Source organism: Lithobates pipiens, unplaced genomic scaffold (assembly GCF_037356315.1).
Source record: "Lithobates pipiens isolate NorthernLeopardFrog02 unplaced genomic scaffold, aLitPip1_a1.2 Scaffold_18, whole genome shotgun sequence".
NCBI classification, from domain to species: Eukaryota; Metazoa; Chordata; class Amphibia; order Anura; family Ranidae; genus Lithobates; species Lithobates pipiens.
In genome coordinates this window covers 618,577,506-618,590,243 of record NW_027507758.1, presented here as the reverse complement: position 1 = coordinate 618,590,243, position 12,738 = coordinate 618,577,506, and the positions used below count along the sequence as shown (strand labels likewise).

The window sequence follows — 12,738 nt, the reverse complement described above, 5'->3', positions numbered from 1 at the left end:
CTCTCCATTCTGAAAGGATCCTCTGCAGTAGCCGGCGAGAGAGGTGAGGAGCTGGCAGCACTGTGTGGATGAGGCGGGGGGCCAGGGAATCAAAGCAGTTCAGGCAGCAGAAAACAGAGGAACGGGGACAGAAAGGGCAGCAGCAGCATTTACTGAATCTGGTGCCCTGGATTTTCCTCCAGCAGCATCTGTATGCCAGCAAGGGGGGGAAGAATAAGCCAAATTACAACTGTTGCAGGAGGGAAATACAGAGGATTGGTTCCAGTAAATGCTGCCACAGCTGCTCCTGTCCAAGTTCCAGGGTCTGCAAGGGCCTGCAATTGATGGGGTGCCGACTAATGCTATAAGGTGTCAGGATGTCACTGTCTATTTCTCCATACAGGAGTGGGAGTATTTAGAAGGACACAAGGATGCCTACAAGGACGTCATGATGGACAATCAGCCACCCCTCACATCACCGGGTAAGAGGAGACTTTATTGTAAAGGAGAGAGCAGTACGGAGGTTCCACCTAGATCCCCCATCATCTGATAAACACATAGAAACAATGTATTCAGTCAGTGTGTGTGTTTCCTACAGATGGATCGAGTAATGGGAACCCACCAGAGAGATGTCACCGTCCTCTGTATTCCCGGGATTCCACACAGGAAGATCACACCATCCCTCACCATCATCAGGTAGATGAGGAACAATCACTGATAGTATCATTAGGATCTGTACATTATCTGCATTGTTACAAATTATGTCATTTTAATAATTTTTTTCAGAGTGGAAACCTGAGCGATTCTAAATTTCATATTAAAGAAAAGATAAAAGAGGAGGATGATGAGGATGGGGTGATGGAGAAGTTGGAGTCTCTAAAAGAACAAAAAGATCTGTACCAGGACACCATGGTGAAGTCATCCAACTGTAGAAACCCACCAGAGAGATGTCCCCGTCCTCTGTATTTCTGGGATTCCACACAGGAAGATCACACCATCCCTCACCATCATCAGGTAGGTGGAGTTGAGGGTCTGGAACATAAAGTGATTGAACACTGACATGTGGAGACGATGTATGGACTCTACAAGATGATATTTTCTATGTGATCTCACATCATAAATACTTCTATTTTACAAATGTTATTTTCTGCTATTCTGATGTTTAGGGTGAAGATCTGATGAACATGAAAGTTGAGGGTGAAGTAGAAGAGACGTATGTGAGGGATGAACAGCAATATACGGAGGAGGCTGGAATGATGAGGACATTCAAAGAGGAGGACACTCCTACAGAGATCAGCACAGGTGAGCCATAATATATTCTTCTGTTATTTCTGCTCTGTTACTGCACACTGATTGGTCGAAAGTGGAGCGGGAGATGATTTAAACCAGTAGTAGGCTGACAATAGTCACTTATACTCATCCTGCACATTGGATCTTTTTTTCTCTCAGATAAACCCCCTTTTCTGTGCTGAAGACACAATTTATGGACTCGGACATAATAATATGCAGATTCTGGCAGTTTTAGGTACAGTAGTACAGATATGATAACACTGATTGTGCCTTTCGGAGGTCTGTGCATCATCATTTAGCTGTCAGAATGGGCTTTAAGTGTGGTTGGAATTATGGCCTGGTCCTTAGGGTCTGATATAGAATATAAGAGGTACCCTAAGCAAAAAAAAAAAACTTGCTTGGGGTCTCCCAAACTTCTACTAAAGCAGCAGGTCTGGATTTTAAGGGTTAACCCTACTTAAAATATAAGAAAAACATGGGGTCCCCCAAAATCCATAATAGGCCCTTTTCTGAGTATTTATTTTGGCTAGCCAAAAAAGGGGAGGTGAGCATGCACCCCCCCCCCCCCTCTTGTACCATACTGAGCCACATGCCCTCAACATGAGGAGTGCACATTTCCAAGGGGGATACCCTGGCAAAGCATCTTGCCTCCATTTTAATGAGGACATGGGCTTCTTCCCCACAAACCTGGCCCAGTGGTTGTGGGGGTCTGCAGGTAGGGTTTTTTTTGGAATTAAGAAGCCCCTTTCAAGATAAAGGGGTCCCAAAAACCAGCTACCCAAATGAGTACCCCTAATGTGAAGTAATTAAACATCCTGACCCATGTTTTGACAAATCCTTATGGGGTCCGCTCACATTTCAAATCATCGGTAATACCGCTGTTATTTGTTTCATTTCCCTCTTCAGCCAGAGGTTTGGCTCAGCTGAACACCCATTTAGTTAGGGTATTTGCCCAACCTGTGGAGAAGCAACCTCTAGGAGCGCCCCATTGTATATGTAGATTCTGGGGTTCATCTGGCGGTATTAGGTTGTGTTTTTCTCCTAGTTACAGGAGCACAGATATAATAACACAGATTGTGCCTTGGTCCTTCTTCTTTGAGCAGACTGTAGCTGAAGGTTGATATAAAACTTTATTCATAATCCCCTTGGGATGGAAACTAATTAGAAACTTAAAAAACTGAATCATCCTTTCAGTAGAAAATACTTCTCCAAACACCCTTCAATGCTGTGTGTCACAGAAGTTTAGGCCTATGGTCACTTGTTCCCTGCTAAAGGGTCTGCAAGTCTGGACCTCTTGATTATCAGAGGCCATTGACCCAGTGCCTAGGCTTGTGGCTGTGTAAAGAGCATGCACCTCTTAGCCCTTGTACACACGGTCAGACATTCCAACGGAAAATGTCCGATCGGACCGTGTTGTCGGATAATCCGACCGTGTGTGGGCTCCATCTGACTTTTTCCATCGGAAATGTCCGACCAACAAAGTTTGAGAGCTGGATATAAAATTTTCCGACAACATGATCCGATCGGACTTTGTCCGATCATGTGTAGAGAATTCCGATCGGACAAAGTGCAACGCATGCTCAGATCAAATTACGAGACCAAAGCTATTGGCTACTAGCCTGAACGTAGTCCCGTCGTAACGAACGAACGTCACCACATTCCAAATGATCAGATTTTCTGACAACTTTGTCTGACCGTGTGTATGCAACACCAGTTTTGGACAAAATCCGTCTGAAAAAATCTTTGTGGTCGGAACATCCGACCGTGTGTACAAGGGCTTAGTCTCCATTGGTTCCTGCTCTCAAGGCTGCTTAAATGTAGAAGTGATCTGGAAGGAGGATAAAAAGGACCTTCCACTGAAGGGAGGGAGGGTCCCATTGGCTGGAACACCCACAGACTGTTCACTCAAATCTAACTGATCCAGATGGAATCTTGAGTTAAGTGAACTAACCATCTTTTATTTATTGATCACGTTCTTACATTTTTCCAGGACACACCATTGAAAAACCCTCAAAGGATCATCTCACTTTATCTCCAGGTTGTAAAATGGAAGATGAGGCAATCACAAGAGATTGTGCAGGTGAAAAGACAATGAGCTCAGCTATGGATGGTGGACACAGTGTGGATAGACCATCAAATCCTTCTGACTTTGAGCAACCTCATACTGTGAGGGATGGTACGATAATTCAGGGGGAGGCAAAATTTTCCTGTCCTGAATGTGGGGAAATTTTTGTCTCTGAATTAAGTCTTACTGTACATCAGAGATCTCACACGGGTGGAAAGTCTAATTCCTGTTCTGAGTGCGAGAAATGTTTTTCACACAAATCCGAGCTGCTAATACATCAAAGATCTCACACAGGTGAGAAGCCGTATTCCTGCTCTGAGTGTGGGAATTGTTTTTCAAAGAAGTCTAGTCTTTACAGACATCAGATGATTCACACTGGGGAGAAACCATATTCCTGTCCTGACTGCGGAAAATGTTTTTCACAGAATTCAGACCTTGTTAGACATCAAAGATCTCACAGGGAGAAGCTGTATTCCTGCCCTGAGTGTGGGAAATGTTTTCCACAATTGTCCCATCTTTACATGCATCTGAGGTCTCACAAGGGGAAGAAACTATATTCCTGTCTTGAGTGCTGGAAATGTTTTTCACGGAAATCAGGTCTAGTTATACATCAAAGATCTCACACAGGGGAGAAGCCTTATTCCTGTTCTGAGTGCGGGAAATGCTTTTCAGATAAGTATGGTCTTTCCAGACATCAGAGGATTCACACAGGGGAGAGGCCATATTTGTGTTCAGAATGTGGTAAATGTTTTTCAACGAAATCAGACCTTATTAAACATCAGAGATCTCACAGAAGGGAGAAGCCATATTCTTGTCCTGAGTGAGGCAAATGTTATACAAAGGAATAAGATTTTGTTATTCATCAAACATCTCACACAGGGGAGAAACTTTATTCCTGTACTGAGTGTAGGAAATGTATTTCACAGAAATCAGAACTTTTTAGACATCAAAGATCTCTTAGCCCTTGTACACACGGTCGGACACTTCGATGGGAAATGTCCGATCGGACCACGTTGTCGGATAATCCGACTGTGTGTGGGCTCCATCGGACTGTTTCCATCGGAATATCCGACTGACAAAGTTTTAGAGCTGGGCTATAAAACTTTCCAACAACATGATCCGATCGGACTTTGTCTGATTCTGTGTAGAGAATTCCGATCGGACAAAGTGCCACGCATGCTCAGATCAAATTCCTAGACCAAAGCTATTGGCTACTAGCCTGAACGTAGTCCCGTTGTAACGAAATAACGTCATCATGTTACTTACGATCGGATTTTCTGACAACTTTGTCTGACTGTGTGTATGCAACACAAGTTTCGGACAAAATCCTGATTTTGTTGTCGGAATGTCCGACCGTGTGTACAAGGGCTTACAGACGAGAAGCCATATTCCTGCTCTGAGTATGGGAAGTGTTTTGCAAAGAATTCAGTCCTTCAAAAACATCAAGGATCTCACACAAGCAAGAAGCCTTACATGTGCCCTGAATGCAGGAAATGTTTTGTAGAGAAGTCCAGTATTTACAGACATCAGGGGATTCACACGGGGGAGAAGCCGTATTCCTGTACTTAGTGTGGGAAATGTTTCTCATAAAAATCCATTTTTTTACAGACATTACAGGATTCTGTGCTCATCAAGGTCCCAACTATACTAAAGCTGGAGGGGGTCTGTTTGCTGAAAGTCTCTGGATCTGGTCTGGAGCAGGGGCGGACTGACCATTTGGGCACTCGGGCAATGCCCGAGGGCCCCATGCCACTAAGGGGCCCCATCAGGGTTGCCAGCCTCAATAAAACCAGGGACAGTATGTAAAAATCTGTGTTTTTTTAAAAAAATCCCAAGATTATAGCTGCCCGCCTCTCCAGTACATTTTCAGTGTGTGTATTTGTATTCTGTGTGTGTATACTGTGTGGCCCCATAATCTATTGCTTGGGACCCCATAATCTCCTATTGCCCAGGGGCCCCATAATCTTCTCCTATTGCCCAGGGGCCCCATAATCTTCTCCTATTGCCCGGGGGCCCCATGATCTCCTATTGCCCGGGGGCCCCATGAGTTGTCAGTCTGCCCCTGGTCTGGAGAGTTCACTGGATAAATGACTGACTTATATTGGTAGGAGACATCCAAGTATCCAGGCATATTGTGAATACAAACCTAAGTGCAGGACCCTGGTGACTTTTGCTGCTGCTACCCCTTGTGTTTCAGTACTAGTGCTTGCCTGTCCTGGGATATTTATGACGGTGGCTGAGTGCTGTCAATTTTCTGAGCTATTACTAAAAGGACTGTCCTAAGGAGTATTGACAGGGACCTCTCGTTATTGTTCAGTGCTAATAGAGTATCCCACTGCTCCCTATGCCCTCTCCAAATATGTGTAAAATAGTCATGCCAGACCCTTGGGTCCAGTATGGCTTTTAAGGGGGACCCAATGCAAAAAACTCTGTGTTGTCCCTCCAATAATAATACTAGACCCTCCAGGGCTGCTATGGATTTTAAGGGTGAGCCTTGCACAAAACACAAGAAAAAAAAAAATCTTGAGATCCTCCCCAAAATCTATACCATGCTCAGTGTTGCCAAGCATTCATAAAATTACAGACAGTTTGTGAAAAACAGACACTTTTCTCCTGTCTATAATTGTCCATGAAGAGGAGGAAAGCTCCCGTAAAGCTTGTTGCCAGTTCTTAACTGTGCATTGTGTGTACAGTTCTGGAGCTAGCCGGTTGTTAAACTGCCATGTTCACCCTCAGGTCAGGCCCTGGTGCCCACCTGCGTTGTGACATCATGGCACACATTGGGCGTGTGAATAAAAGCCACTCCTGGTTCGCCTTTTCCGGCCAGCTACCACACCAGGCCATTCTCAGAGGAGCATTGCCCGGGCTGGGACTTGTCGAGGGAGGAGGAGGATGGCCAAAACAGTCTGCTTTGCCCAGCCCACAGCTTTCCCACCTTGCCTTGTTTAAGGCTTCCTTCAAGTTCTCACTAGCTAGGTTGGCAACTGCTAGTGCTAACAGCACTGTGCTCTAGTTGTACATACCATTGTTAGATACCATCTGCGACTGTCTCTTAATCAGTGTGTGTTTGGTGGGGGCGGGGGGACAGTCTCTGTGGGAACATTCTTTCTCTGTGTGGTAGTCTCTGTGGAAGCACTGGCAGTGTCTCTGGGGGCACACTGGCATGGGCAGTCTCTGGGAGCACTGTCAATCTCTGTGGGGGCAGTCTCTGTGGGGGCACTGGCAGTATCTCTGTGGGGAGCAGTCTATGTGGCCTGTGGGAGGCGGTCATTCTGTTGAGGGCAGTTGCTCCCTCAGCCACTCTGTTGGGGCCGGTCTCTTGGTCAGGAAGTGGAGGCAGCAACTGGATCAGGTTTGGATCGCTCTTCAGAGAGCAATTGAAAGGAGATAAGGAGGAGCTGTATTGCCTCCTCGCTGACTCCTTTAATGCCCTGAAACCTTGCACTAGTGCACTTCAACGGTCTGCATTGTGAGTTGCCCGTAGAGTGGCCCGAGCCTTCAAAAGTGGGGGGTATAACTCCTGCCACAGCATGGGTACACCCCACTGCCTCTGCAGCTAAAGGTAATAACAGTTGGGGGGGCATTAGAAGCTGCAGGTTTTTACCATCCTCCACCGCTAGTGTGAAAATGCCCTTACTGTGCCAATCCCTCCCTTTCTCTTCCTCCTCCCTCTGTCCCCCCCTCTTTCTGTCACTGAGTATAAGGAGGATCTGATTTAACCACTTCAGTCCCGGAAGGATTTACACTCTTAATGGACATTTTTTGTGATACGGCACTGTGTCGCTTTAACTGACAATTGTGCGGCCGTGCGACGCTGTACCCAAGCAAAATTAATGTCCTTTTTTTTACCCACAAACAAAGCTTTCTTTTGGTGGTATTGGATCATCTCCTGTGGTTTTTATTTTTTGCGCTATAAACAAAAAAAAAACGACAATTTTGAAAAAAATAATAACTTTTTGCTATAATGCATATCCCAAAAAAAATAAATCTAAAAAACGAATGTATTTATCGGTTTAGGCCAATATGTATTCTGCTACATATTTTTGTTAAAAAAATCCCAATAAGCGTATATTGATTGGTTTGCGCAAAAGTTATTGTGTCTACAAAACAGGAGATCGATTTAGGGATTTACATTTTTTTTATTGTTTTTACTGGTAATGGCGGCGATCTGCGATGTTTATCAGGACTGCGACAAATCTTACCCTAAGTGACAATTTTTGGTGACCAGTGACACCAATACAGTGATCAGTGCTATAAAAATGCACTGATCACTACATAAATACACTGGCAGGGAAGGGGTTAACACTAGGGGGCGATCAAGGGGTTAAGTGTTCCCTAGGGAGGTGCTTTCCTACTACGGGGGGAGTGGACTAACAGTAGAGAGAGATCACTGTTCCGGATCGCTAGGAACAGCAGGTCTCTCTCTCTCCTCCCCTGTCAGAACGGGGATCCGCCTTGTTTACATTGGCAGATCCCCATTCTGCCTCTGTGAGGAGCGATCGTGGGTGGCCAGCGGGCATCGAGTCCACTGGACCTGCCCCCCCCCGCATGCAGCAGGCGCGCGCTCCCCCGTGTGCAGCGGATGCGTGTGCCCACGCGATCGCATGCACGGACCGACATATGGGTAAGTCGGTTCGCGCAGCTGAGCCACCTTGCCACAGTATATCTGTGGTGGGCAGTCGACAAGTAGTTAAAGAAGTGAGGACTCTTATTTAAAGGGGAAATCATCTACAGGCTATGTAAGGAGGGAATGCTGGGAACTCTGATGTAGAGGGAGAACGCCGGATACTCTAATGTAAGGGGGAAACGCTAATGTAAAGAGGGAAGCTAGGAACTCTGGTTTAAAGGGAGACTTTGGACACCCTGATGAATAAGGGAATGCTGGGTACTCTGATGTAAGGGGGAAACACTGGATACTCTGAAGTAAAGAGCGAAGCTAGGGACTCTGATTTAAAGGGGTACTTTGGACACCCTGATGACTAAGGGAATGCTGGGCACTCTGATGTAAGGGGGAGCGACTCTGGGAACTCTGATGTATAATGGAAAGCTAGGGATTTGGATGTAGGGGAGGACAGTGATGTGAACATGACCATCTTGCACTCATCCTGACTGATTTTCAATCCATATTTTGTTTGTTACTTACTCCTGACCCCTGCACTCTATACATTATGATGTACATAGTCCAACCAAGGTGGTCATGGTCCAAACAGTGATTGACTTTAATTCAATTTTTTTTTAAGATGGGCTCAGTCAGACAAAATATTTTTTTTGTGTGTGCATAAAAACAGTTTTAATAAAAAAGTTTAAATAATAATAAAAAAAAGATCCTTTGTCCTGAGGTTTATTTGTGTCTGTGTGGCACATTAATTAGGAGTATTTTGTGGGTACAAGTTGTGACACGTTGGGGTTTTGTAGCTCAGTGGTAGTGCCAAAACGGTGAGTTTAGTCCACGCCAGAAATAGTTTTCAGGGATTTTCTGCCCACTTTTATTTAAAAGAAAGTTAAAATGCATGTGGGTATGTCTTCCCACGAAGAGGGTTCTCCTTATCAATATGAACAAACTAAATATTAATAATATATAGACAAAAAGCAAGAAAGAGAGAGAAAGCCAAAGATAAAAAACACCACATCCCAATTGAACGACTTAAACCAAAAACAGGACTTTGAGGTCACTAGACCTCTGGACTTTTTTTAGGTGTTTGATTGTGTATTTAACACATTTATGACAAAAGCATCACCATGAACTACATATTGCAATTTTATTATAAATTTTACAAAAAGACAATACAAAAAACGTATTCTTGTTACACTTCCAAAAACTTTACACATAAATTGTCAATACCACTCTTTTCTCAACATGTTTCACTCCAAAGGAGAAGTTTTTGGAAGTGTAACAAGAATACGTTTTTTGTATTGTCTTTTTGTAAAATTTGTAATAAAATTGCAATATGTAGTTCATGGTGATGCACTGAGAGCCTACCTGCGGAAGTAGCATTGTGGATGGTGTCATGGTGAGCCCAGCTGTCCAGCATTATTTGCACTGAAGGGCTTGGAATGCCCAGAGGGATGCTCCCTCCTCCACCCCTCCTTCTGCCTGCTTGATTGGTATAGGTGAGTCCAGTGCTGGAGGTGGGTACATAGCCAAAAGTTTACATGCACTGTATCTCCACTGGAAAAGGGGGCACTACATGGATGGAATAATGGTGCTGGAGAATATCAAGAGTGTATGGGGGAAAACAACGCTGAGGGGGGATCTGGGATGTATAGGGGGTAGCAATGCTTGGAAGTAGCTTGGGTGGCTATAGTGCTAGAGGTATCAGGGATGTAGAGAGGCCACAGTGTAGGGGCTATCTGGGATTTGGTGGGGTCACAATACAAAGGGTATCTTATGGTATAAGGTAACAGTGCTGGGGGGGATATCTGAGGTGTAGAGGGTTCAGAGTGCTGGTTGGATATCTGGGGTGTAGAGGGGTCAGAGTGCTGGGGGGATGTAGAGGGGTCAGGGTGCTGGGGGGGATATCTGGCGCGTAGAGGGATCAGAGAGCTAGGGGGGATATCTGGGGTGTAGAGAGGTCAGAGTGCTGGGGGGGGATATCTGGGGTGTAGAGAGTTCAGAGTGCTTGGGGGATATCTGGGGTGTAGAGGGGTCAGAGTGCTGGGGGGATATCTGTAATGAAGAGGGGTCAGGGTGCTGGGGGGGATATCTGGCACGTAGAGGGATCAGAGTGCTGGGGGGGATATCTGGGGTGTAGAGAGGTCAGAGTGCTGGGGGGGATATCTGGGGTGTAGAGAGTTCAGAGTGCTGGGGGGATATCTGGTGTGTAGAGGGATCAGAGTGCTGGGGGGGATGTCTGGGGTGTAGAGGGGTCAGAGTGCTGGGGGGATATCTGGGGTGTAGAGAGGTCAGAGTGCTTAGGTGATATCTGTGGTGTAGAAGGGACGAGAGTTCTGGTGGGATATCTGGAATATAGAGGGGTCTGAGTGCTGGGGGGATATCTGGGGTGTAGAGGGTTCAAAGTTCTGTGGGGATATCTGGGATGTAGAGGGATCAGAGTGCTGGGGGGGATATCTGGAGTGTAGAGGGATCAGAGTGCTGGGGGGATATCTGGGGTGTAGAGGGATCAGAGTGCGGGGGGGGGGATATCTGGGGTGTAGAGAGGTCAGAGTGCTTAGGTGATATCTGGGGTGTAGAGGGATCAGAGTGCTGGGGGGGGATATCTGGGGTGTAGAGGGATCAGAGTGCTGGGGGGATATCTGGGGTGTAGAGGGATCAGACTGCGGGGGGGGATATCTGGGGTGTAGAGAGGTCAGAGTGCTTAGGTGATATCTGGGGTGTAGAAGGGGCCAGAGTTCTGGCAGGATAGCTGGGCTATAGAGGGGTCTGAGTGCTGAGGGGATATCTGGGGTGCAGAGGGTTCAGAGTGCTGGGAGGATATCTGGGGTGTAGAGGGTTCAGAGTGCTGGGGGGATATCTGGTGTGTAGGGGGGTCTGAGTGCTGGGGGGATATCTAGGGTGTAGAGGGACCATAGTGCTGGGGAGGCATAAATCTAGCAGATATATTATATGCACAGGACAGCTTTGTTACTTTATGTATGTAGTATTTTCCCACTGTCTCTTTGCGGTACAGAATTCGGTACAGAGTTCATGTAGTTAATGCGGAGCTCCACCAAAAAGGGGAAGCTCCGGTTGTCTGCGTAATACCTACTTGATGTCTGTTTACTTGCGCTGTCTCCATTGTAGGGGCCCCATAGCATTACTTTGTCCAGGGGCCCATGGTGCTATTAAGACGGCCCTGGATGAGAGAGCCCGGGAGAGCTGTGGAAGGCGATGGGAAGAGTGGGCTGCTAATTAGACATTAGGATTGGTTTTATAAGAAAGCCGACCGCTGGCTGAAAAAAACCCACCAGGATGATGCCTGCAGCTGAACACTTGGATCCCCTGGTGGGACGAGAGAGCCCGGGAGTGCCACAGAAGGCGGCAGGAAGAGTGGGATGCTAATTAGACATTAGGATTGCTGGGAAAAAAAAAAAAAAAACACCAGGATGACGCCTACAGGCATCATCCATCCCGGTATAACCACTTGAAGTCAAATGACAAACATATACGTGATTTGATGGCAAGTGGATAATTACAGTGCCTGGTGATAGAACCCAGAGCATGTTCCAGCAGTCACAACGTCCTGGATCCTGCAGGATGAGGATGCACTGGGACAGTAGTCAAAATCTTGAGGCTCTGGGACACCTGACAACAGTGACAAGACCATGTTCACATTATGAGATGTTACTCAGGGCTGCAGTTCTTCTGAGCTCCACAAGGTGGTGATCTCACGTCTACCAAAGAAGAAGAAGACCCTATGGAAAACAAACAGGAAGTGATGTCAGGTATTGAGAGGAAGTGATGTCGGGTACATACAGGAAGTTCCGGGTTAGAAGTGAGTCGGAAGGAAGTAGAGAGGAGACATTGCTGGAAGTGGCAGTAGAGGAGGTAATAAGATCTTATTTTCTATTTATACCCAGTAACCCCCCGTCATGTCTGTCCTCTTCCTCCATAGTCACTGTGACGTCTTTTATCTCCAGCAGATGATGATACACACATATATAGTGTGGAAACCTAGATTAACCCCTTCAGGGGCAGAACAATTCCCCCTTCATGGGAAACAATTTGACGCATGCTCGGAAGCTAATTTTGAATTTCATTTTCTCGGCTCGTCGTAGTGTTTTACGTCACCGTTTTCTTGTCGGTTGAAAGTTCAGAGAACTTTTGTGTGACCGTGTGTATGCAAGCCAAGCTTGAGCGGAATTCCATCGGAACAACCATCCCAGTTTTTTTCTGACGGAATTTCTGTATGGGGCATAATACAGTGATTAGTGCTTAAAATATGCACTGTCACTGTACTAATGATACTGGCTGGGAAGGGGTTAACATCGGGGGCGATCAAAAGGTTAACTGTGTGCCTAGCCATTGTTTTACTGTACGGTGTGAGGTGCTTTTGCTAGGGGAAGAGGTGAAATGTATTCCCTCCTTTGGAACACAAACTCTTTCCTTTCCTTCCTTCAAGGCAATCTGCCTTGTTTACATAGGGAAGTCACAGTTCTGTGTCTCTGCCTGATGATCGGTGGGTGCCGGCGGAAATTGAATACCCGATACTCGCCGATCGGCTTCCACCGTGGGTAATCACAGTGGGAGCGAGCCACCGGCAGTGCGCATTCACGCCTCCCTCACCGTAAGTGTGGGATCATGATCCTGCGCACAGCTGCTGCCATGTAGAGGTAAAACTGCTACAGGGCGGTCGGCAATAGGTAACCACTTCAACTCCAGAAGGTTTACCCCCCTTCATGACCAGGCCATTTTATGTGATACGGCACTATGTTAATTTAACTGACAATTGCACGGTCGTTCGACG

At 46.3% G+C, this 12,738-nt stretch overlaps 2 protein-coding genes across 4 annotated transcripts in view; both read left to right on the top strand.

Annotated features, from left to right (window-relative positions):
* The window catches only part of LOC143986845 (uncharacterized), a 237,704-nt gene that overhangs the window by 86,779 nt on the left and 138,187 nt on the right, over positions 1-12,738 (top strand). The window lies entirely within an intron of this gene.
* LOC143989465 (uncharacterized) overlaps positions 1-12,738 on the top strand; it is a 31,227-nt gene that overhangs the window by 3,435 nt on the left and 15,054 nt on the right. Inside the window, exons 4-8 of one of the 3 annotated variants that reach the window (XM_077489599.1) lie at positions 383-461; positions 578-675; positions 766-993; positions 1,146-1,281; positions 3,260-8,640. In XM_077489599.1, coding sequence (XP_077345725.1) covers positions 383-461; positions 578-675; positions 766-993; positions 1,146-1,281; positions 3,260-4,158 — 1,440 coding nt within the window. In that variant the 3' untranslated portion in view covers positions 4,159-8,640. Of the gene's footprint in view, positions 1-382; positions 462-577; positions 676-765; positions 994-1,145; positions 1,282-3,259; positions 8,641-11,785; positions 11,820-12,738 lie in introns of those variants that run through there. The other 2 variants (XM_077489597.1, XM_077489601.1) reach the window with 2 other exon arrangements.